We start from the raw sequence: 25,825 nt of genomic DNA on the forward strand, positions 1-25,825 counted from the left end.
AAGGCGGACTTAATGCCATAGGCATTCTCTGACAGTCTACCTTGGGGGAGTGCAGAGATGAACCTTGGTCATACAGAGCCAACAATCAAATGATTTTAATTTCTCTCTCCTTTTTTCGATGATATTGAATTCGGACGTTGTGATCCTATGTATGTTGAGCATATTGTTCCCTACGGCCAAGAAAACCAAAGTCTGGTCACACTAAGGCCCCTTCCCGTCTCACCCCGCCACACGGACGTAGCAATGTTGCCAACTTATTGAGGTAATTTGGCACGGACTCGCCTCCATTAAGGGTAATGAAAATAAATAATACATTATGATTTAATATGATAGCATATTTTGTTATTAAAGTAAACCAATTTTAAGGTTTAGTATTGGTTAATTGTTTATTTTATGCTGTGATAGAGACTAACCACAAATTATGACCGTGGGTTTATTTTGTCTTGTCCGACCGTATCCCCGTCTTGACCAAAAAGTTGGCGAAGATAACGCGGTGCAGGTGATAACTGAAGCCGCCGTAACGCGTGAACATCTGTAGGTATCTACTATCTGCCATCAAAGTGAGACGCTCGCCCTGACCTTTCACCCAGTCCATGGACCGGAAGAACCGCATAAGGTTGGATTATATTTCAAATACATTCGTGTTCTGCTCTTTAATTATTTCTAAAACAGTCTGTATTTCAAATTGTCACTCATATTGTCTCGATTATTATATGTGGGAAGTCAGACAAACTTGTGTTCTGTTGTTTAATTATTACTAAAACAGTCTGTGTTTCAATACACTCATATTGTCTCGATTATTATATGTGGGAAGTCAGTCAGTCGAACGTGTTCATGATTAATCCGGGAAACAATCTCGATTGTGGCGGCTCAGAATCATCTGCATTGAACGCCTGTCTTAATCAATAACGTGCTGTTGACCGGCTATCATTCTGTATCGCGATGTCTCTAAGATATTTGGATTAGAAGCCGCCTGTTGACGCGTCACAGACTAGGAGAAGTCCTAAGATCTGTTTTGTTATAAGCTTGAGTTCGAACGCCATAACTTGGATGTTGCCACTGAGTGCCATTGCCATTGTGCCATAAGTTCAACTCTCAATGGTATCAATATTATGTAGCGGGGGTTATTGAACCAATTGATGGCCGAAAGCTTGCAGTGACTCTCCCGTAACGATATAGGCAGTTACTGTGTGATGTAAGGAAAGCAACCGACCTAATGTATGCTCATCCCAGACCAACCTGACAAGAATGTCGGACTAAGAAGAAGGTATGGGGTCTGTTCTAGGAGTATCCATTCTGTTTTTTTTTATAGTTTAGATGGCTGGACTAACTCACAGCCCACCTAGTGTTAAGTGTTTACTGGAGCCCATAGGTATCGACGACGTGAATGTGCCACCCACCTTGAGATATCAGTTCTAAGGTCTCAGTATAGTTACAACGGCTGCCCCGCCCTTCAAACCGAAACGCATTACTGCTTCACGGCAGAAATAGGCAGGGTGGTGGTACCTACCGGCGCGGACTCACAAGAGGTCCTACCACCAGTAATTACGCAGATTATAATTCTGCGGGTTCGATTTTTATTACACAATGTTATTCCTTCACCGTGGAAGTCAATCGTGAACATTTGTTCCAGTAGAAGATGACTAGGGACTCTCCGAGTATTATTTCAGCATAGTGCCATCATCATATCGTCTTGTCCAGTGGTAAGTTCTAGTACGAGCCGGCTCATATGTCTCTCGGATGTTGTTCCTTCGAAGCAATCACGCGGTCCAGTACGATGGGCGGGACGGCCGCTTTACAATAAATAAGCGGTATTTTGTATTTGGTCCTTGTACTGGTATTGTAGGTAGTGTATTGTATGTATTTGGTATTTATTTTCACGTTATCACTTAATACTACCAGTACCTTGTGCTCACCTACAGCAATACACTATCTACAGCAATTAAAAAATACATCATTATTTCTTATTGTTTACATACACACTTATCAGTTATAATTGTTTCTAAATCGTAGCGCTACTCACGTCTCAAAAGTACCTTATTAAAGGCTAAGCTATTGAAGTATCTATAGATGTTAGAATAAACAGTGATAAAAATAGAAAACTGACCGCAAGTGTATTCGTAATACAAACCTAACTTACCTCTGTGGTTAGCTTTGTAATTTGAGATATAGCAATTAGTAACACATAAAAAAACCTCTTAAAATTGGATACACAAAAAATACGTTTGCTGGGAAAAACCAAAAAAAAATAATCCGGGTTTGATCTAGTAATTAATTCCCTTAGGGCTCCAATGTAATGACTAGCTATTTCGTTTTTGCGTGGGCTGTTTGTAATTTAATAGAATATTGTTTGTATTTAAGTTACTAAGTATTCACTGGTGGTAGGACCTCTTGTGAGTCCGCACGGGTAGGTACCACCGCCCCGCCTATTTCTGCCGTGAAGCAGTAATGCGTTTCGGTTTGAAGGGTGGGGCAGCCGTTGTAACTATACTGAGACCTTAGAACTTATATCTCAAGGTGGGTGGCGCATTTACGTTGTAGATGTCTATGGGCTCCAGTAACCACTTAATATCAGGTGGGCTGTGAGCTCGTCCACCCATCTAAGTAATAAAAAAAAAAATAGTTTAATAACTTACGACATACTTAGATCATTTCAACCAAACCGAAGGACTGTCTTTTAAATTAGGATTATTAAGTATTTAGTGTTGGCGGTCAATGGTTCTTTAGAATTAAATTGTTAAGGACTAAATTAATCTGGTGCACGTACTTGATGGGCATGGATTTCGCGCTTACGAAAACTAGAAAATATTTTAGATGTCAATTATATTTTACTCAGTAGTCCAGTAGTTAGCAGCCCTGACCGTTGCGCCGAGGGTCGTGGGTTCGATTCCCACATGGGGAAACATTGTGTGATGAGCGGTTTGTTTGCTCTTTGTCTCAACAAACAAATATAAGTACACTAGTCCCCCCTATAACAAGGTAGATTGGTTTCGCGTTATAGGACACGCGTTGTTGTATTCTCGCATAACGCGCTTGTGCGATCCAATATAACGCGTTAAAATATAATACAATATAACCGATGTTTTTACAATTCAAAAACTAGGAATACAAATTTAATAAATTAATTTAATTTTATAACAAAAAAATTGACAGAATGTGCGCAGGTACGCGAAATTAATTATCAAATGTATAAATTATTATGAATTTCACAGCACATACAGAAATATAACGTGAGAAATCCCAGCGTTATATGGGGGAATACCCGTGTTATACGAGGGACTGAAATCGCGTAAATTGAAAATGCGTTATAAAAGTATCGTGTTATAAGTAACTGTATATTTATCAGTCTCTGGTAGCACAGGGAATCCTAAATTGGGGCCGAATGACCGTGCATGATTTGTTCCCAGTTATTTAATATTATTTATCTATTTATGGTGCTATAGTTTAATTACAGGCAGCATCTGTTGTCGTGAACTCGCATTACTAGGTGGCGCGATCTTGCCTATAGTCGGATTTTTTATTAGACGAAGTCAACTGACGTTTACTGTGTTGTCAGTTTTTGATGAAATAAAAATAGTGTTGTGACAAAGTGAACGATTGAAAAAACTCCTGAATTAATGAAATTGCCTCGATTGTCTAGTGAATAGTTGGTGTGCCGAATTGCCGATATCGGGTACGGGGTTCGAATTTTAGGCGTGCTTTGTACATACCAACGAGTTTTCGACGAAATATTATGTTCCTATAGTATCTATCTGTACTGAACACCGAGTGTTTTAAACATTAAGAAAAACATTGCGAGGAGGCTTGTAAGACGGTCCTATTTCCAATACATCATATAGTTGAAACTATAGATGTATAAAATATAACAATTATAGGTAGGTAATGAAAATAAAAACAACTGATTGTAGTTACATACTACTACTAACATATGTTGGAGCACTTTAATATAATTTTATTGTAAAATATAAATAATATTCTTTTATAGTTTGAAATTAATGATTAACTCTTCACACTCATTGTTCATTCATGTGATTGAACGAGAACTGAACGCATCACTATTACTTTAAATATAGCAACATTATTTCACAAAGTGACATTAGCTACTGTCAGCTGGCTTCGTCTAATTAAAAATCCGACTATATATTTGACATGAGGTGATTATGATAACCGTTTTTTCAGTGAAAGTAAGTATTCAGTTTTATTTACCACGGTGGTGGTGGTGGTGGCAAGGGCGGATCCAGGGGGGGGGTCATAGGGGTCATGACCCCCCCCTGAGCTGGTTCCAGGACCTAGGTGGACCACATATTGAACATAATGATTCAAGGACACAATACTTAGTCTGGCCATAAATACTGTTACAATCAAAAATAAACAAAATATTACATTTGAATTTGGAATCTGTCATTTTTATATGATTGCTCATTGAGTTTTCCCATTTTGGCGCCAATACATTGTACAATATTTTGCGATATTAAAATGGAGTGGGGTGATAAAGAAAACCGAATCGCTGTGATTGCATTACGCAAAGTAGGTATGGAGCCAAATGCAATTTTTAAAACTCTCCATACGCTTGGTATTAGTAAAATGTTTGTTTACCGGGCTATTAATAGGTGCAATGAGATCTCCTCTGTTTGTGACAGAAAAATATCTGGCCGTCCACGTAGTGTTCGTACGAAAAAGGTGGTCAAAGCAGTAAGGGAAAGAATTCGAAGAAATCCTGTTCGAAAGCAAAAGATTTTATCTCGGGAGATGAAGATAGCACCTAGAACCATGTCGCGTATTTTAAAAGATGACTTAGGACTTGCAGCCTATAAGAGACCTAGTGGTCATTTCTTAACTGATAATTTAAAAGAGAATGGGGGGTAAAATCGAAACAATTACTGAAGCGGATGAGAATTTTTTTATAATTGAGCAACATTTTAACAAACAAAATGTTTGTATTTATGCTCAAAGCTCTAAGGAAGCTTCCCAATCAGTCGACAGAGTGCAACGTGGGCACTATCCGACTTCAGTGATGGTTTGGTGGGGTATTAGCTATGAAGGAGTGACTGAGCCATACTTTTGTGAAAAGGTATCAAAACATCGGCACAAGTGTATCAAGATACGATTCTTGAGAAGGTAGTGAAGCCCCTTAACAACACCATGTTCAATAATCAAGAATGGTCCTTCCAGCCAGACTCGACGCCAGGTCATAAAGCTCGGTCTACGCAGTCTTGGTTGGAAACGAACGTTTCGGACTTCATCAGAGTGAAGACTGGCCGTCGTCTAGTCCCGATCTTAATCCGCTGGATTATGATTTATGGTCAGTTTTAGAGAGTACGGCTTGCTATAAACGCCATTATAATTTTGAGTCCCTAAAACAATCCGCACGATTAGCAGTGAAAAATTTTCCCATGGAAAGAGTGCGTGCTTCTATTGATAACTGGCCTCAACGTTTAAAGGACTGTATTGCAGCCAATGGAGACCACTTCGAATTAGCTTTTTATACTTTAAATTGTTTTATATTTATGTATTAAACTAACACACTGTAAAAGTAATAAATGTTATTTGCAATAGAATTTTTTTTTTCCTTTGTCTCAGTATTTATGGCAAGACTAGGTATATTGTTGCTCCTTATATTGCTCCTTAATTAATTTAATATAATATAATAACTTTGCATGATGGCAAATGTTTGGGAACGAACGCATCAAAAATTTGAATTTTACCGCGCTACACTCGCGCGCGCTTGTCGACTACGTAACGTCTGGCTAGGCCTAACCTCAAATTGAATCCTAACCTCAATCGGAATCGGAACGACTAAACTTTAACATATCATAACATAGTTCTAAGTTAAAAAACTAAAATTTCTTTATACCTTCAATGTGCTTATACCTTTAATGTGCTTATAATAAAATACCTACTTTTTACTTGTATCTATTGTTATCAAAATTAAATTATAAGTTCTTGACTTGACCATGACTATGTGACCCCCTCCTGGCACCAAAGCTGGATCCGCTCTTGGGTGGTGGTGGTGGTGCTGGTGTTAGAGTGGGTGTCTATGGAGTACGGCGCTTAACACTAAATAACTTGTGAATCGATTAGCAAGTTTTTGAAACGCAATAAACAATAACAGGGAAACGCGGTAGGCCGCGACTTGGCTCTGCCCCTGGCATTGCTAAAGTCCATGGGCGACGGTAACCACTAACCATCAGGTGGGCCGTATGCTCGTATGCCTAGAAGGGCAATAAAAAAACCACATAATATGTTTATAAAACTTTTATTGAAACTTAAAATATAAAGGGGATTGCCCACTCTCCATAGTGTGCTAGGCCCAAGATGGACATCAAATATTACTATAAAAATGTACTGATTCAAATTCTTAAATGTATTGGATTGCTAAAAAATATATTGAAATTGACGCCACTATTATAAAAAATATAATAAAAATATAAACTCGTTTTGAGGTTAATTTTCTATATAAATAAGTGTCGGATTGTGAGATACTTCAAGAACTTTTCTTTTCTTAATGTTTAAGATGTTCCTAATTTATTTTTATCCAATAGGGTATAAAAACACACTTAATTCTTTAAATATCTATATTTTCTTCATCTTCATACACAATTAGTATCATCTAAAAATAGCAAAGGAGAGCATATACACGGTTTTAAATCTCGGTCAGGGTAAAACCACAATTCACACAATATTTTTTAGTCGTAGTATGAAACGTTATTGATAAAAGTAAAATAAATCGAAGAAAAATCAAAACACATCCATTTTGTACGCAAGCACAACACCACAAGCAGCAAGCGAAGTGTCAGTCAGTCAAATTAAATTCAGTGTTGTCAGTATAAAGAAAAATAATTACATGAAATTCATATATCGATTATTTTTTTAAATAACCGATAATTGATTTATATCTTAATCTTTTTTTTACGAGTACACATTATTTTTTATGTTTTTGTTTTAGTTGTACATATTTAAATAACAATACTAGTAAAGTTTTTTTTATTGCTTAGATGGGTGGGCGAGCTCACAGCCACCCTGGTGTTGCTAAGTGGTTACTCGAGCCCACATACATCTACAACGTAAATGCGCCACCCACCTTGAGATATAAGTTCTAAGGTCTCAAGTATAGTTACAAGTTAAAGTCCAATGGGTATGTCTTCGATGTTATTTTATGTGCATAAAATCCATTAAAATCGTTTGATTAATGATAATACTTAAAATAATTTATTTATATGTTTTATTTATATATTCAAAATATTTACTTCATACGTAAAAGGATTTGAAGCTGGCAATATTTTTCCCGCAAAAATAAAAATCCTTGTTTTTTCAATAGAGTTACTTTTTTTAAACTACTTATTGTAAACTATAGTGGCGCTTATTTGCAAGAAAGTAAATTCATATTTATTTATGACAAAATTAATGCACTAAGTATTTTTTCTATAATCTATTGTCCGCTTTGGGCCGAAAATGGGCCATCCCCTTTAACACGTACTTAAAACAATCACTAACCTTCAAGATTCTGAGAGATCCGTTTCAAGAAATTACAAATAAGAATAGCGTATACAATATTTATATTTTACAGTATTCATTGAATCAGTTCTACCAAAGCTATATCTATAGCACATGAGTGCTGTATAGATGACACGCGGAAAGCACATTGAAGGTTACATTATCTATATATTAATACGTGAAGCAAAAACTTTGTATCCCTTTTTACGAAAATTGCTCGGACGGAGGAGTATGAAATTTTCCACAATTATAGAGAATATAGAGAAGAAGTGCACAATGCTATTATTTTTTTAAAAGAATGCATAAAAGATACATTAAATCAATAAAGAAAACATAACACACACTACATACCATGTATTTGACGCACACACGCATGCATACTATTTATTGTCAAACTTTTGTTCTTGACGTCTGTTGTCAAATTGAGAATAGATTAAATATTGTTTGTCATTGTTAATATTTTTTATAGTGTAGTCTTGGCGAAATTTGTGATTATAGAAGTATAAAATACAATCATAATAGTGTACAAACTTACAATTCCAAGTTTATTAATTATAGTCGAATTTCGACTACTGCGGGACCTCTAGTACAAGTAATTACAAAAGAGGATTAAAAATAACTGTCATGCGTGGTTTCTTTTTCACCATCCTCATCAATACAGCGGAATAGCCGTTATTAAATACAGTTGAGACTTTGACCTCATGTTTCAAAGTGGGTCTCGATATACGATATACCATAACCATTTAACACCTGAAGCTGAGGCTGTTAATCCATCGAGTCCAAATCAAAAGTTTTGAAGGAAGATTCGATTCGCGGCACAAATAGGTTGATTTTTTTATTGCTATAGATGGGTGGACGAGCTCACAGCCCACCTGGTGTTAAGTGGCTACTGGAGCCCATAGACATCTACGACGTAAATGCGCCACCCACCTTGAGATATGAGTTCTAAGGACTCAGTATAGCTACAACGGTTGCCCCACCCTTCAAACCGAAACGCATTACTGCTTCACGGCAAAAATAGGCAGGGTGGTGGTACTTACCCGCGCAGACCTATATCCTGTTGTCTTTGTGGTGTGAGGTGGAAGTGTGGAAGACGATTACCACTTTGGTGTTGGGGAAAAAAATGGTGATCATTTATGCCTTTCTATGAAATCCTCTTAAGCCTTAGTGTAGGCTTTGAACGAACAAACGTTATCTATAAGAGATGATAATGAATCTTTCCATGAACGCGACCGTCACTGTGCGTATCCTCTAAATGTTATTGGCATTTGAACTCACATGCGGCTACCAGATCCACCGTGCTTCAATAATAAGTTCAAAACCCGTTCAATGCTAAAACATTATCCCTTGATCGGTTAGTGCGAGTTTTTTACGTTTGCCGCTAGGGGCGCTGTTCCAATTCCATACAAATTTGAGTTAACTTTTACGTGATCGAGAAGTTAAAAAACTCGCACTCGCACTAAGCACATTGGTTCTAAGTGTTAACTATGCTATAAAATTTATATGACATCGTGTATAGTCAAAAGGCCATGTTATACTGTAGTATAATGTTGGTGTGTTGACTTGAATGTTTTCTCGACGTTACCGGCCAGCTAATGAGGTGTCAGCACGACCTGGAATCAAATAGTTTTGTTACAATTACTTAATATTTGGTACAGCTAAAGTGCATGATATGAAGTGTACACGACTACAGAAGGTTTAAAAAATAGAGACACCTTTTTATTTATAAACTAGCTTTTGCCCGCGACTTCGTCCGCGTGGAATAGTTCACAAATAATGCTTTATTTTAGAACAAATTTGGTTAGCATAAAAAACGTTATAGTGAGCCAACCTATAGACATGCTGTCGTGAACCTTTTTCTAGATCTTTTAAAGGGGAACAATTCTCCCATACATTACTTTAGCGAAACTTTAACCGTTTCCGCAGTGCACGCAGTGGAAGCTCTCAAAAGGGAAAAAAATCCGATTTTTAAACATTCTTTATTGGTGCTCCACCTGCATTGGTCTTAGCGTGATGTTATATAGCCTTCCTCGATAAATGGCCTATCTAACACTGAAATAATTTTACAAATCGCATCAGTAGTTTCTGAGTTTAGCGCGTTCAAACAAACAAACTCTTCAGCTTTATAATATTAGTATAGATAGGACAACACTATTGTCGCTCCTACCCTGCAACTCGGCATTGAAGTTTCAATTTCTGTTGTATATCGTTGGATGTTTAACCAGAAGGGAAGCACGCACACGTGCTGACTCCACAATGTGCCTCACATCCAACGCATTCACGTAGAAAACAATGGTTGTATTTCAGTTACTAGCTAAATTATTCCAGGCAGTGGAGGAAGCCTTCACGTTGGGGTGAGGGCTAACTCATCAATGAGTCTTAAGCCTTCAGAAATTTAAATCACAAAAACTACTTTGTACTCCTTCTGTTCCTTCCGTGGAAAGGTTTTCCAAATAACGTAATGCAAACTACCACCGCCACATAATGAGAAAACTCTTTTTTTTTTCTATCTCTTGACTTGAGCTTTTTGACGAGCTCACAGCCCACCTGGCGTTAAGTGGTTACTGGAGCCCATACACGTCTACAACGTAAATGCGCTACCTACCTTGATAGATATAAGTTCTAAGTATAGTTACAACGGCTGCCTCATCCTTCAAAACGAAACGCATTACTGCTTCACGGCAGAAATAGCCAGGGCGGTGGTACCTATCCGTGCGGGCTCACAAGACGTCCTACCACCAGTAAAGAAGTTCTACATATCAGTATTTCTACATATCCTTATTCTCTGTCTTCCATTCGACTACTAAGTATTCTATGTTACTAAAGTATTTACTATTGTGAATTGTTCATATCTAGTTGCAAGTTTCAAGTCCAGTGTACCATCGGATCGGGTGTACATTTCAAACGCTTGTAAAAGGCACATTAAATATTGTTCATTATTTACGTCGCATTAAAGTAAAACAGAAAAAAAAAAACGTGTGGCACTCGGGAACTGCCGCGGTAAAGCTATTGCATAGCATTTTTTATCAACTTATGCAATAATAATTAGACAATGTTAATTTAATATTAAAACAATAATAAAACAAGACCACGCTAAATTAAACATTAATAAAAGCAGAACATTAACTGTCCCCTTCACACTCATAAGCTAGACCGCGCGAGAGAGAGATATGGGCAGACTTTTCATGATGCGCATGCAGTGTGACGTCACGCCACGCGCTTATTCACAAACACTACACAAGCGCAACGTGTGAATGTGTTGAACGCGAGCTACATGGTAGGCGGAGTGAGGGGTGTTAGGTTTTTTTCGTTACGGAATTTCATGATTCGGTCGCCGCGCTCAAGGCCCGCGATAAAAGCTATGCAATAGCTTAAAAAGATTTTTATACGGACCCGGAATTGGAGTAGATAATTTAGTAAATTCAATTGGACACATTAATAATCGGACGCGAAGCGATCTGTTTTCATTTCGATTTGCAACACATTGTTTTTCAAACTGTAATTAAATTTAAATTGTCTTAATTTTTTGTCTGTGTTATTATTTATTGGTAGCGAGCGTGTACGGTTGTTAAAAAAGTTTAATTTTAGGTTACGTGTTGAAGATGTTTGAATTTTATGATTAGCTTTAAAAAAAATGAGTGTTGGATTTAAGTGTAATAACTACAGGATTCGTGGCTGTTGCTAACTTCTAAATTTAGCGAAGAATTCGTTAATAGAAAAAAGCGGGGCTGTGCTGCCAAAGTTTTGTTTTTTTTAATCCTTTAAAATACTTCTTGGAAAAACAGACAGGCACTTAATTAACACATTAAATTAATTAGGGGTTATCTTATAGAAAATAAATATTATTATATCTTGTAATTACAGGGTTCCTGGTCGTGTCACAAGCATTGTATACAGCTTACAGGGATGTATTTGGATATTCGAAGAGAGGATTAGGAGGATAGGTACAATGTATTTGCAAAAATGTACATCCATTTACGAAATATCTTAGCATTGTTTATTTTAGGAATTTTGAGACGTAGTATCCTTTGACGTGTGGGGCGTTGAGATACCTCGAGTAAGACATATTTAGAGCTCAATATGAGCTAGCCTGAGGTATACTATGATGAAGGAATCAAACTCTGTCTTCAAAGGTGCCCAGCAAATGACTAGCCTGATGGTGAATTTTAATTATGGGTCATAGACATTGACAATACCCGGAGTACATTGAAGCTTCTATCTTCCGCCGATGACTCTTTGAAGCTCGTTCAAAGAGTCTATCTATAAACTACAAACACTGTGTAGTGGATTTCATTCCAGAGCCAAATGGTAAGTGGAAAAAAATGGTTTATTTACTTTTTAATTTAACAATAGAAATCGCCCTCACGTCGAATTAATCGATGCCAAATCGAAACGAAATTATTATGTAATGGGAGGCAATTTCAAACATTTCTTTTCCACCATCCGACTTTCTGTCTGTATTTCCTAGGGAGTTTAATTTATATGTCGGCCTATCGTGATGGTGCTTGGCTGGAATCTGAACAAGAATGCGAATCAAACCGTTGAGAACTTAACGTTTGAAAAGTAGTAATGGAATGATTTCTTCATGAGTATGTAGAATCCACCGAGTAATAGCATCAAACATCAAGTCTTTTATTGCTTGGGTAGATGGGCGAGCTCACGTCCCACCTGAGTATCACCACCACCACCTGGTCTGCTCCAGTAAATACTCGCGACTTACCTCTTGGCAGTCTTTACAAAATAAGCTTACATTAGCCACTAACATTGATTAAATAATATAATTCCGATCAGGCTGTCTCCTGCCTATAGCGAAGGGCCAGGCTCTGGTTCTCAAGGTCGTGGCTACATCACCCTTGAGCAGTGCGACCACATCGTCCAGGTACCGTAGAGCTCTGGACTCGTCGTTCAAGGCGCGGGCAGCCGCCACGCAGCGGCACGCACGCGCTGATTGCACCTGTGAGGTAACACTGGTTATTGCAACAGAACCTCTTGCAAATCACATGAGATATAAGGCCGGAGTAAAAATAAAAAGTGTGTGTGTGTGTGCAAGTCACACACAGTAGAAGTGAAACTTATAAATAAGATATAGATATACTGAGTATCCCACTACACAGGAGCATACATATGGACAATGTTTAGTAGACGATAGTGGGGATGCTACGAAGATTCGCATAAAGAGGAGACCGAGAACGTCTATTGTGTGTTGTCTCATTCTCTCGCCGGCTGCATCCTATACATTTATGTGTTTGTGTCTCTATGGACTTATTTTTTCGTTTCATCGAGTTTGAAATCAAAACGATTCTAAAGAAGTTTCACTTCAAAATTCTATAATTCAAAAGAAGGCAAAATTAGGCAATCCAGAAGCTTAGTAATAGAAATCGACATAATTACTTCAGTGCGCCGGGTAGGGCACCGGTGACCTACACGGCAGTCGAAGGGTTAATGCATATTTAAAATCCGGTTTTACTTTATTTGGTCGCAGTAGTATTTTGTTTTTGTTTTTATTGCTTAGATGGGTGGACGAGCTCACAGCCCACCTGGTGTTAAGTGATTACTGGAGCCCATAGACATCTACAACGTAGACGCGCCACCCACCTTGAGATACAAGTTCTAAAGTCTCAGTATAGTTACAACGGCTGCCTTACCCTTCAAACCGAAACGTATTACTGCTTCACGGCTGAAATAGGCAGGGCGGTGGTACCTATCCGCGCGGACTCACAAGTCCTACCACCAGTAGCATCGTTTCTTGTCTCAATAGTGTGTTATAATTACCTACATACATACAACACGTAGAAATCTAGAGAATTTAAAGAATGCTAACTTGGTGCTGTTGAGTTATTACACATTTTTGGACGGATGCATATTTTCACGAAATTCGGACATATGAATATGCGTTATGTCCACACATCATCAACTTTAAACAAACAAACTCATCTTCAGTCCGTTGTCTATGATTCAGTTATTCCGTGTTACTCATTAAACAATGCGCCACTAATCTATATATAGGAAACTAGTATTGTTTACGTAAAACCAATAAATACCAAGTCTAATTACCTTGAAATCGTGTTAACTAGTGCATTATATACAGTGCGGTGTGCAAGTGAAAGTTTTGAATAATATTATCTAATGTACCAGAAACAGTGGAGGGAGAAGGGGGGCGGTATGACTCGTCCAAGATAATGTGTGTAGCGGGTAGTTATCATAGAAGACGAGATATTTGACAGAAGCCTGAATCACGCTAATGGCATTGTCAAGATATGTTTGAATATATGTTACAAGATCCCAATAATAGCATTCAGACCGTCAATCCACCGAGCCATGAGAGATTTAGTAAAATCTGAATTGCGTTAACGAGTATTTCAAAAAATATTTATTTTATTAAAGCTACCGTTGGTCTATTGAGCGAAAACACCATCAGTGCTCTGCCTGAAAAGAAACTGATAATATTATAATTTATATATTTATATGTAGGTTTGTTTGTGTCATTGTTATTGTCAGTATTTGTTTGGGATGGGTGGATCACTTTCATCTCGGAGGCTTTACCAGCTCCACAGTAACAAGTACTGACAGTGTCAGCGAACCATTCACAAAGGAACGGGTACACTCGTCAAACAAAGTTTTGTCATGATTACTGTTTGGCGAGGACACGAGTTCGACACGAGTGCTTGCAATTTGAATGCGCCTACCACACGAAGACACCAGTGTACTTACTGCGAGTTTTTTAACGTTCTCGATAGCGTAAAAGTTAACTCAAATTTGTATGGAGTTGGAACGTTTTCCTACGTTTGCCGCTAGGGGCGCTGTTCCAACTGCATATAAATTTGAGTTAACTTTTACGCTATCGAGAACGTTAAAAACTTCGCACTAAGCACACAGGTCGTCGTGGCCTAAAGGATAAGACGTCCGGTGCATTCGTGTTGAGCGATGCAGCGGTGTTCGAATGTGAGGCGGGTACCAATTTTTCTAATGAAATACGTATTCAACCAATGCTCACGATTGACTTCCACGGTGAAGGAATAACATCGTGTAAGTAATAAAAATCAAACACGCAAAATTATAATTTGCGTAATTACTGGTGGTTGGTCCTCTTGTGAGTCCGCACGGGTAGGTACCACCACCCTGCCTATTTCTGCCGTGAAGCAGTAATGCGTTTCGGTTTGCAGGGTGGGGCAGCCGTTGTAGCTATACTTGAGACCTTAGAACTTATATCTCAAGATGGTGGCGCATTTACGTTGTAGATGTCTATGGGCTCCAGTAACTACATAACACCAGGTGGGCTGTGACCTCGTCCACACATCTAAACAATAAAAAAAATTGTAGAAGAATGGCAAAATATATATATATAGGTATACGTCACGTCACTGGGTTAATCTTGCGCACTAGCGATCATACGTAATATCTCTTCAGTCTGGAATTCCTTTAATGAAAATGAGACAAATTCTCCTCGTGCCATAAAGTGCGTCGCCAAAGACGATTGCATTGTTGTTTGTTTGCGTTTAACGACCTTTGTTATCAACGAGATAACGAATACTGTAACGAGCGCATTAATTTAGTATTCAAATAATTATATTGTCATTATCGATTAGAAGTTGATAATATTATGAACTTAATTTTTTTTCGACTGAATTAATAGTAGGCAAATACTTTCTAAAGGAACTACAATTGAGTTCATAGATTATTGAAAATGAGTACTCGTGAGCCAATTTTGTTACCAGTGGTAGGGCGTAAGGTTAGGTACCAAAGTTATGATTGTTTCTGCAGTGTAGGCGTTTAGCGTTATTTATTGGCACACAACAATGACCGAGTCACGCTGCGCGAGTGGGTTTACGTCGTGATGTCTATGGGCTCCTTTAACTATTTAACATCAGCTACGCTATTTTTGGAACCTCTGGGTCTGCGGAGAGACTTCGGTTCCCTCTGTATTTTGTACCGTATGGTCCATGGGGAATGCTCTGAGGAATTGTTTGAGATGATACCGGCATCTCGTTTTTACCATCGCACCGCCCGCCACCGGAGTAGAGTTCATCCATACTACCTGGAGCCACTGCGGTCATCCACAGTGCGTTCCAGAGCTCTTTTTTGCCACGTACCATCTGAATATGGAATGAGCTCCCCTCCACGGTGTTTCCGGAGCGCTATGACATGTCCTTCTTCAAACGAGGCTTGTGGAGAGTATTAAGCGGTAGGCAGCGGCTTGCCCCTGGCATTGCTGAAGTCCATGGGCGACGGTAACCACTCACCATCAGGTGGGCCGTATGCTCGTCTGCCTAAAAGGGCAATAAAAAAAAACGCACTGAATTCGATTTACCAGTTAATAAAAAACTGGTCTATTTCATAGGTGGATAATGTTTTATGATTGAATTGCTCTAGGTATAAAAATAATTATCAATTTGAAATAAATATGTGACATTTAAATACGTTAATGAACTCCAATAGAATTAAAGAGGCGTTACACGATATGGCGTGCGTTCTAGAAAGTTCACATTTTTACATATAATGCATTACTTTTCTGAAAATCTCTCTTTTTAATAAAATGGTTTAACTTATAATTAGAATTACGTGTGTATATCTTTTGTTAAGATTCAATTTTTAAGCACTTTATTAAGTTAACTATCATTTTTTCCAATGTTAGCCAATCGATTTTGTTTTTTTTAGTTAATTAGGTATGTATATAGTGAGTCTTTGTGTTATCATAAAATTAACAAGAATTTGGAAATAGTTGTTTTTTTTACTCTATTTCAATCAATTCAAACAGAATTTGAAAAGTAATGAATAAAGGGAAGCTAAATTTTGAGTTGTCAGGGGATATGGTTGGTTCGATCACATCGCGAACAATACTCTAATTATCAGCCGATAGACGCCCACTGCTGGGAACAGCTCTATCCACTCCTGTACTCCTCATCTTGAACGTATTATAATAAGAAATAGTGAAAATTATTTCCAGTAATAGTATTAAGTTGAACCCATTATTAAAAATACAATCAAGCTAATTTATGATCATAACGAAGAGAGATTTTTTCGTTATTTGAACAAAAGATAAGATTTATGTGCATTGATAACTGAGATGTTACATCATTATTTTAAGTTTGATTGTTGAGAAGAAATGTTTCGAAGAGTATTTTATGATAAGTCAGTAGAGATATTGCTGTGGATCTGGCGTTGCTTTCTACCGGTTTATCCCGGAATCATCGGCTCTCAAAATTCGAAATGTTTCATGTGTTGTTTAGTGTGTTTATAGTGCATTACTTTACTAGTGGAAGTGCTAGGAGTAAGAAATATTAAAGCGGTGATCCCGAAGCGTGTGTCCGAGCAACGGTACCAACGCATCACAGCGCGTCGCGGCGTGCCACGCGCCTGGCCAGCACCTGCAGGTCTTCATGGATCCCCGCCAGTTCCTCGTGCAGCTCTCGCGACTCAGCCAATAATGCGTCGATTTTCCTAGCGGCAGCAGACAGCCCGTCTTCCTCTTCATCATCTTCCACTGACAAAGCCAACTTTCCCATTTGTTCTCTTTCTGCGGCTCCACGGAAACTTTCACCGCGTTTCCTGAAGTCGCGTAACCAGTGTTTCCGTTCTTTACCTACATCTTCTTCTGCTTCTCTCAGTTCTTCGGCGAGAGATCGTTCAGCGTTCGAATCGCAAGTTTTCGTTTCAACTTTAGGCTCTTGTTTCGTAGTCTCCGGTCTATAAGTGCTGGGCGGTTGCAGTGCTCTATGCAGGAACCGTTTCGTGTCTTCATCCAGAGGCCGGGTGAGGCCGCGCCGGGGTATGGGTCTCACGATGGCCTCTAGCGCATCCCGACCCGGGTCTTCAGGACGTAGAAGCTCCAGGATCTTATTCCTTGGCGGGGACAACACCGAGCACACGTCGTAAGTCACTTTAGTATTAATTTCACATGCACTTAATTGGTTGAGGCGGTCGCGAAGAGTGCCCGTCGGTTCCTGGGCGGGCTCCAGGATCTGAATATAGTGGGTGGGCAGCGGGGGGTCGGGGGAGGCCATGGTGCGCGCGCGCGGTCTCGCGGCCGACTGGCGACTGCGCCCCGATACTGCTCGACGCTACTCACGTAAGAGGAGATCGGGAATAATTATCACAACACAAACATTAAAATTTAATTTACTATGTAATCAATAATTAGAGAAGATAATATAATGACATGTGATTACAAAAATACTGCTTGATTATGTAATATAATTAATAGAATAAGTATAACTAATTGCTTTGAAAGTAATTAACTATCTAGTAATTATGTTGAAAGCATTCTTAATTTTTTAATTGTGGAATTCGACCATGCTTCGTTGCGAGTGGTGGGGTGATCGACTCATGGTCTCTCTGACATTAAGTGGTATGCGCAAGTCATCAACTGCACAACCTGTATGTCACCACCCGGCATGAGAAATTTGGTTGAATTCTCTTGTATAGTGGAATAACGACAATTCTGCCCTTCAAACCGGAATGCGACTGCTGCAGGGCAGAACCGTGAAATGGTGGCACCAACTCCACAGGACCTCCGATCACCGATCTCTTCGACAAACCTTAAGCTAAAATACCAACAACTATTGCAAAACATTTTAATTTAATTAAAGAAAAATGCGGGGATGCCTAGATAACTTGGAAATATATAGCTATCTCTTGTTAATGTTATTAAACAGCAAAACTATATGTTTTAATTCTCTCATACCAGCGAATACTCACTGAGGAATGACTGAGTTTTCTAGAACGTTGGGATACGTTTCACTGCACGCAGCAGCGAATGGTGTTCATGACAAAAAGGTACATGTGCCGATTTTAAATCCACAAAGATAGACACTTTAAGCTCGACATAGAGACCGTTATCCTGTGTACGCGAATTAAAGATGGGATTTTGTTGTTGTAAATTTAAAATACCGATCGTTCGTGATCTAACGCAGTAATTTTACTATTGCGAGTACTGCGTATCACTCTACAAACAAGTGTAAAATGAATGATTTATATCGAATCTGTTTTTAAAATGGACGGGTAATGAACCCACTGCTCCGCCGGTCTTGGAGTTAGCTCGGGATTCTTAGATATTAAAAAAATATTGTATATTGCGATAAAGTAATTTGTTCATTGCCTTTGAAGTAAGTCGCATCAGCCCGGCCAAGCTGCTGCGAACGATTTTTTTTCCCTGCCTAGAGTTACTCGGTGATGAAGTAGTTAGCGGCTCGGACTGTTACGCCGAGGGTTATGGGTTTGATTCCCGCATCGGGCTAACATTCGTGTGATGACCAGGTTTCTTTTCTCTTTGTTCATTTTCTCCTCCTCCGTGCGTCGTATTCCTCAGTTCTGAGGGTCGTGACCTTTACTGAGCACTTTTGTAAGGACTATGTTCCTCGATTCACTCCTGTGCTCCGCGCAGTGGATAGCGACATTGATGCTGGATTCCAAAGTCATCTTAATCTGTTCATTTTCTATTTAAGTATTAAATTATTTAAACGTATAAGAGTAAAATGTCAGTTTCTTTTCTTACGCTTTCGCTAGTAGCCCGTGAAGCTATTTCAGCTACGTCAGGACGGTTAGATGAGCTCACGGGCTCATCCTGAGAGAATTTGCTAACACTAGCCTTAGCAAGAGTAGCGCTTAGCAGATCAACCATCGGATCGGAATCGCGACCCGCTGAGAAGATCCAGCGAGAAACTCAGTGGGTTGAAATGTTTTTGTCTGGTACCCGTAACACAGGGAATCCTAATTTGGGGCCGAATGGCCGTGGGTGATTTGTTCCCAGTTATTATTATTACTTATTATAGAGTACTCTTTTTAACATCTCGCTTAAATAACGATATGTCACAGTGGATAGGGAACTAATATAGGTGTGAGGAATACATTCTACCTCTAGTCTCAAGGTGACGACCTAAATAAGGACTGATCTCACTTATCCTTTCCTCTGCGTCTCACAGTTAAAATGACATATATCCATCTTCATCTTCCTAAATAAAATATACAGTTTCTGAACTTCCTCTTATACACTATGTATTAGACTAGATTCATGGATTTACGTCTCAAATTCCTTCTAGCGTTAAATGGTTACCAGATTCCATTGAAAACTCAATATAGATGACGTCATACACCTTGAAACCTCGGGTTAAAGTCTCAAATGGAATTATGTTACTGCTTCTGCTACTGTTACTACTTCAAGCCCGAACGAATGGCAGATTCAGAGCAGGAATATGAAAGATACCGGTATTTATCCGTGCAGGCCTAAACTACCCGTAGAAATATCAATATGTATGTATTTAATGAAGTGAAACAAAACACACAGTATTGGCAACAGTGTAACAGTACGCAGTGGGTTAACTTATAATTCGTGGCTTGGTAGCGAACAGGATTAAGATATTTAATGGTAAAGATAACATAATTAGACCGTGTTCAAAAGACTTGATAATAGACATACCGATAACATAGACAGCTGATATGGTAGGTATGGTAGATGACACTATGGTAGGTGTGTTGTATATAATATGTTGTGAGCTTGTAGGATATGTGCCATAATCTTGCTTATTTCTGCTATGCTGCTACCATGATTCCAGGTTTCAAAAGGTGGAACAGTAGTGACGTAGCTCTGCTTGACCTAAGGTCTTAAGCTGAGGGGCCAATTTCACATTGTTATGTACTTAGTCCCGGCGAACAAATTTTTTTTTATTGCTCGTGTTGGAAGACGAGCACACGGCCCACCTGGTGATCAGTGGTTACCGTAACTCATGGACGTCAGCAATGCCAGGGGGAGAGCCAAGCCACTGCTTATCGTTTAATACTCTTCAACAAAATAAAATCAGTGAGCTTAATCTCAATGTAATTTTGTAATAATATGACCACACTGATTGCAGTCGAGCTGTGTTGGAATGTGTTAGGTATAGATAATACCACAATCGATACTCAAGTCGGTCAGTTAGGTGTGCCACTCTGCCACTTGGGTAATGTCCTATGTTATTCGTACGAACTTGGATGGCTTGAGGTAGATTAGATCTAGATGTAGATGAGGTGGCCTAGATTAAATAAATTCAATAGCACGATTTTTATTTTCATTATATTTTTTCTGACATTTTGAACACTTTAAAGTTTTAAAATCCTGGTAAATCTTGTATAAGTATTACGATCAATTACCTCATTTACATTGGTTTTTCTATATTACCAGTAGCTGTATCAGTCAGGTGCGAAATAAGAATTGAAGCAGCAAAAGAAAATCCTAATATACGCACCAATAATTACGAAAAGCAATTGTAATCAGTCCCAGAGTGGTGGTTAATTAGTATTCTTTTTAGTAAAATGTAATGCGTTCTCAAAGTGTCCTGAAAACACTTTCTATACCGTAAGTGTGGATTGTGGGGGTTTAGTCGAGTTTGTACGTTAGTACTCAAAATCGAATTAGAAAGAGGGTAGATACATTTGTCTGCTCCTGACATCCTACCCGTAGTCTTCGCTTTATCTGAGATCATGATCATGAAGTACCTGGAACTCATTAAAACTAAAAATCGTGCTAAGAATATATTGAGTAAATTATTCTTAAACAAATTCGTACCACAATGTTTACTAGTTAAAAAGAAAAAATAAGCATGTTTGTCTATTACTGGTAGAAGGACCTCTTGTGAGTCCGCACGGGTAGGTAGGTAGGTGAAGCAGCAATACGTTTCGGCTTAAAGGGTGGGGCAGCCGTTGTAACTATACTTGAGACCTTAGAACTTATATCTCAAGGTGGGTGGCGTATTTACGTTGTAGATGTCTATGGGCTCCAGTAACTACTTAACACCAGGTGGGCTGTGAGCTGGTTCACCTATCTAAGCAATAAAAAAAATCGGTTATCTGTAAAGTCGGTTTACTGACGATAGTTGAACGTGACAACGTCATAAGAAAATACTGATGGAATGGTTTCATTTTTCAAAAGAAAATTTTAATTTTATTTGTTTGTAGATATTTTGTATGAATATAGAGAAGGAGGTAAATGGAAATCACTATTGAATTGATCAAGTTACATTTATTTGTACGCATACATACAATTATGTCAATTTTTTTTTACAATGTGCCTCTTTGTCGCTGTTTGCGCGCTCTCGCTTGCACTTCAAGCCTTAAATGGAACGCCTCAGAGCGAGGTAACGCCGCATGAGTCATGTTTTTTCGTGCGTGCAGCCGGCTCCATCGAATTATAAGACGTTGTCACGTCAAAAATTCGGTACTGTATAATGGCATCACTATGAGCAGATTGAGCCCCTCACCTATAGGACCACTGATATAGTTTGTAGTGACAAATAGTGAATAAAAATAATAATTGTATATTAAATAAATAGACGCTCTACTGATTGTTCGATGTTTAGTCAGAATCGAACCGGAACGTTTAATTTCCGACGAAATGTTGCGTATCCAGCGTGTTGTAATAGAAATTGCTTTTTGGGTTGGCGGTCGCGTTAATTGAAACAATTCACTGCGCGTATTACATGTGTGCAATCGTCGACGCACGACTATCGCAGTTGTTAACATAGTTTGTTGAAAGGAATTCAAAATTAAAGTTAACATGTCACTTATGTCTTTAATAAAGTGACATATACAGTGACAGTACTCCATTGAGCGGTTGGTGTTGCAAGGGAAAGTCGAGGGCAAAAGATCTCGCGGACGATCTCCAACACGATGGACCGACCTCATAAAATCTGTGACTCACTCCAACATAAATGATTGCTCTCACTCTGCGAAACATCGTGCCACATGGCGTCGCATCGCGAGAGCATCGGAATCGCAGGATCCGACTGATGCATGACCACGACCACTCTGTCAAGAGTGTACGAATAGGAAGAAGAACTAATACTTTAATAATATTTTTCAGTTTTCCGTATTTAACTGCCCTAGCTAGGACAATATTTTACCTGCTGTGTACCTGAAAGATACAATTACGAGAACACTCTTAGTCAATACTAAATATCTTTGAAAGAGATGTATCTAAGTATGTAACGTTTGGCATTGTTTATTTTTTTGGTGTACAATAAATAATACTCTTTCTCTTTCTCTCACTATCCCTCTCCAAGTATCTGGTCAGTTGGCTCTGGATGGCAGTCGTACTTAATCTCTTTTGTATTATAGTCATAGTCACTAAGTGCATAGTAGAATGATCGCAGTCAATACAATGCCACCTATGAGCAGTCTAAAAAGAAGAAGCGTGTCTTTGGAATATGAACTTGCCGTCATGGCGCCGTATACATTCAGCTATTAGGTTAAAGATCCAATTGCTTTGTTATAACGGCGATACGTCTGATTACGATAAACCTAAGCAGAATTGTTATTCGTCTGAATAATTATTTGGAACTTTGTATTACTTGCAAATACGTTAGAAATTTTTGGAAAACAAAAAGTTTTATATTTTAAAACTCACCAAGAACAGCCATCGCTCGACAACTAATAGCTCCGGGGGTTGTTATGTACGCTATGATACGTTCTCCTATTTGCTTTGTATTTATGTTCGTGTCTTTGATGTGTGCGGGCTAAAGGCCCCTCTTACAAAGGAGGAGCTAATACCTCCGTGCACAAAGCGGAGACAACGACTAAACACTTACCAAAATTTTGTTTGAGATGTATTGTTATATTTAATAGGCAAAGCTGAATATTGTTTTTATTTTCCATTGTGAGAAGAAGTGACGTAGCTGTCACTTAAAGCATTGTTAGACTTAGAGCACAGTTGGTACTGGTGGTAGGACCTCTTGTGGCTCCGCACGGGTAGGTACCACCACCCCGCCTATTTCTGCCGTGAAGCAGTAATGCGTTTCGGTTTGAAGGTTGAGGCAGCCATATTTAACTATATATTTAAATATACTGAGACCTTAGAACTTATATCTCAAGGTGGGTGGCGCATTTACGTTGTAGATGTCTATGGGCTCCAGTACCCACTTAACACCAGGTGGGCTGTGAGCTCGTCCACCCATCTAAGCAATAAAAAAAAGCTTAAGTAAGCTCATTGGGAACTAAGTAAATATCAAGTTGATCACTCTTTAAATCTAGGAAGGAGACCTAAGTTAAGCAGTTAATTTCGTTTTTATTGCCAATAATAAGAGCCTGCGTCGTAATCGTGAGCGTTCTACATCGTCATCACCGACTATGTCACAGGTACATCCTGTCTACTGTTACGACTTAAACCTCGACAACAAAAGGAATACCATGGCGCATCTAAAAAGCCGATAAGGAGAAAGAAGTTTTGTAATCGAACGGTAAGTGGCATAAATTATATTTTGAAAATTAAATGTACTATTCGTGAACACTCTAGTTTTAGATAAAAAAAAGGATTGAACTTCGCTTGCGTGCGTGGAGCATTAATGTTGGTCAAACATGGTATTTTTAGAACGAATGCAATAAGCAGATGCATTTAGGGATTTAGTCACTTCCTAAAGGATAGAAACTAATTCATATGAGGTATTTTTTGGGAATTTGGGAATTTGGGAATTTTTTTGGTAGTGTTCTTCCGCGTATGGGAAAGTATTACATTCAATGTTTGTCCGGACACTGATTCGGTCTGAATTTGTCGTATTTAAAAAAATCGAGTCTGTATCGCTACACGAACATGGGATTTTCTTTCGACATGTTTCCACACAATTAATTGGTCATCGCATGGCTTTGATTTCAGATAGAAATAATTTTGCAGGCCACATCTAAGCCCCTCAACATCTTCACGTTAGTTAGTTTAGCAAAATCGCTAACGCGAGACACGGGGTAATGGCATTTTGTTTTACTTACATGAAAATGACAATTAAAAAACGATAAATTATCACAGAGCGAGTTGTCATAACAGTCAAATTATCACTGATAAACTGATAACGGTATGAATACTGATAAATCTTGTAGTAGTTGTAAATTTCGTCGGCTTATTAATATCAGCGGTGGTCTGGGGTACCTTGGAGCAGCTCTGAACCGTGGGCTGGGCGGTATTCGAGACCTCTGCTGATCCTGGACTACTCAGTTTTTTATCTTCATGTTTTATGCTTTTTTAATTTTTTGCTGACTTAATCATGATCGATCAGTTAATTAGTTAATAGGTGTGTTAAATTATTTATTGTTTTTTATTTAACATAATTTTTGTCTTGTTACTTATTTGTTTAGGCGTGTTATTTTACATCTAGACAAGAGCTAATAAGCTCTGTAATAAATGGTAAAAGTTTTAATGTCAATAGGTAGCTTGATCGTAATGGGTGAAACATGTAAAAGTTTATGACATTAATGTGTATCTCTTGCAAAGTCTGTTGCAAAGTAAGCATCTTTGCAACTGGAACCAAATTTTAAAAGAAAGATACAATTTTGTGCTTTAATTTCCTATTATTTTTGCTAGAGATGAATAATTTTTGATCTCAATTTATTATGATTTATGTATAGTACCAGACAAGCCAAAGCTTGATAAACTGCAAGTTTGGCGATTGTTGAAAATAACGCCCACTTCTACTAACACCGAAAGTCATTGGCCAGTTCAGCAGCGGACACCTGCCACTGACATTTATGTGATTAAATATTTGTAAAAATGATGTGAATATTTAAATAGTTCAAGAATTTGTTATCATATCTTTTTACAGTAGTTGCACGGTAGTGTGGAACTAGGAAAATAATTAAGATACGATGATTGAATTAGAAATATTAATTTAAAGATTTCGTCAAATAACTTTAATGGTAATAAAAAACAAAAAAAACTGGGAATAAATTATGCACAGTTATCCAGTCCCAAATTAGGATTCCCTGTATTAGGGGTATCAGAGACTGACATACATACTTATATACATACGTTTAAATTTTATATAATAATATAGATGATACGCACTCAGAGTTCTAGTTCTCTGAGGAATTGTTTGAAATGATACCATCATCTCATTTTTACCATCGCACCGCCTGTAGAGAAGAGTTCATCTATACTACCTGGAGCCACTGCGTTCATCCACAGTGCATTACGAGAGATCTCTTTTGCCACGTACCATCTGGCTCTGGAATGAGCTCCCCTCCACAGTGTTTCCGGCGCGTTATCGCATGTCCTTCTTTAAGCGTGGCTTGTAGAGAGTGCTTAACGGTAGACTCCTTGTCTCTGCCCCTGGCATTGCTTAATTCCTTTGGCGACGGTAACCACTCACCAACGGGTGGGCCGTTAGCTCGTCTGTCTACAAGGGCAATAAAAAAAGGACAAAAACCAAACAAACCTCTTCATTACACGAATGTTTTCCCGATGTGGGAAACGAACGCACGACCCTCAACGCACCAGTCAGGGGCGCTAATTACAGTACTACCGAGTCAGTTCAGTAATCTATTAGTATTGTTATACTGGTAAGAGTAACGGCATCTATCGCCGAACAGCCGAAACGAATAT

The 25,825-nt window shown here is 38.5% G+C and overlaps 1 protein-coding gene across 2 annotated transcripts; it reads right to left on the reverse strand.

Annotated features, from left to right (window-relative positions):
- Positions 1-6,240: 6,240 nt before the first annotated feature.
- Positions 6,241-17,544, reverse strand: LOC101744902 (uncharacterized). Of its 2 annotated transcripts, XM_021349993.3 has the most exons (3): positions 16,860-17,544; positions 12,258-12,448; positions 6,241-9,107 (listed from the first exon to the last, which is right to left on the reverse strand). In XM_021349993.3, the coding sequence occupies exons 1-2, from the start codon at positions 17,493-17,495 to the stop codon at positions 12,263-12,265; spliced, it is 822 nt and encodes a 273-aa protein (XP_021205668.1). In that variant the 5' UTR covers positions 17,496-17,544; the 3' UTR covers positions 6,241-9,107; positions 12,258-12,262. The 2 variants fall into 2 exon arrangements, with proteins under 2 accessions (XP_021205668.1, XP_021205669.1); XM_021349994.3 differs by lacking the exon at positions 12,258-12,448.
- Positions 17,545-25,825: the final 8,281 nt, after the last annotated feature.

Source organism: Bombyx mori, chromosome 4 (assembly GCF_030269925.1).
Source record: "Bombyx mori chromosome 4, ASM3026992v2".
Lineage (NCBI taxonomy): Eukaryota > Metazoa > Arthropoda > Insecta > Lepidoptera > Bombycidae > Bombyx > Bombyx mori.

What these genes read in the sequence shown, in the direction of transcription:
- LOC101744902 (XM_021349993.3), bottom strand. Translation starts at nt 17,495, where the DNA reads ATGGCCTCCCCCGACCCCCCGCTGCCCACCCACTATATTCAGATCCTG. An exon ending in GGATCCATGAAGACCTGCAG is followed by an intron (nt 12,449 to 16,859) that starts GTGCTGGCCAGG and finishes GTTACCTCACAG; the next exon opens with GTGCAATCAGCGCGTGCGTG.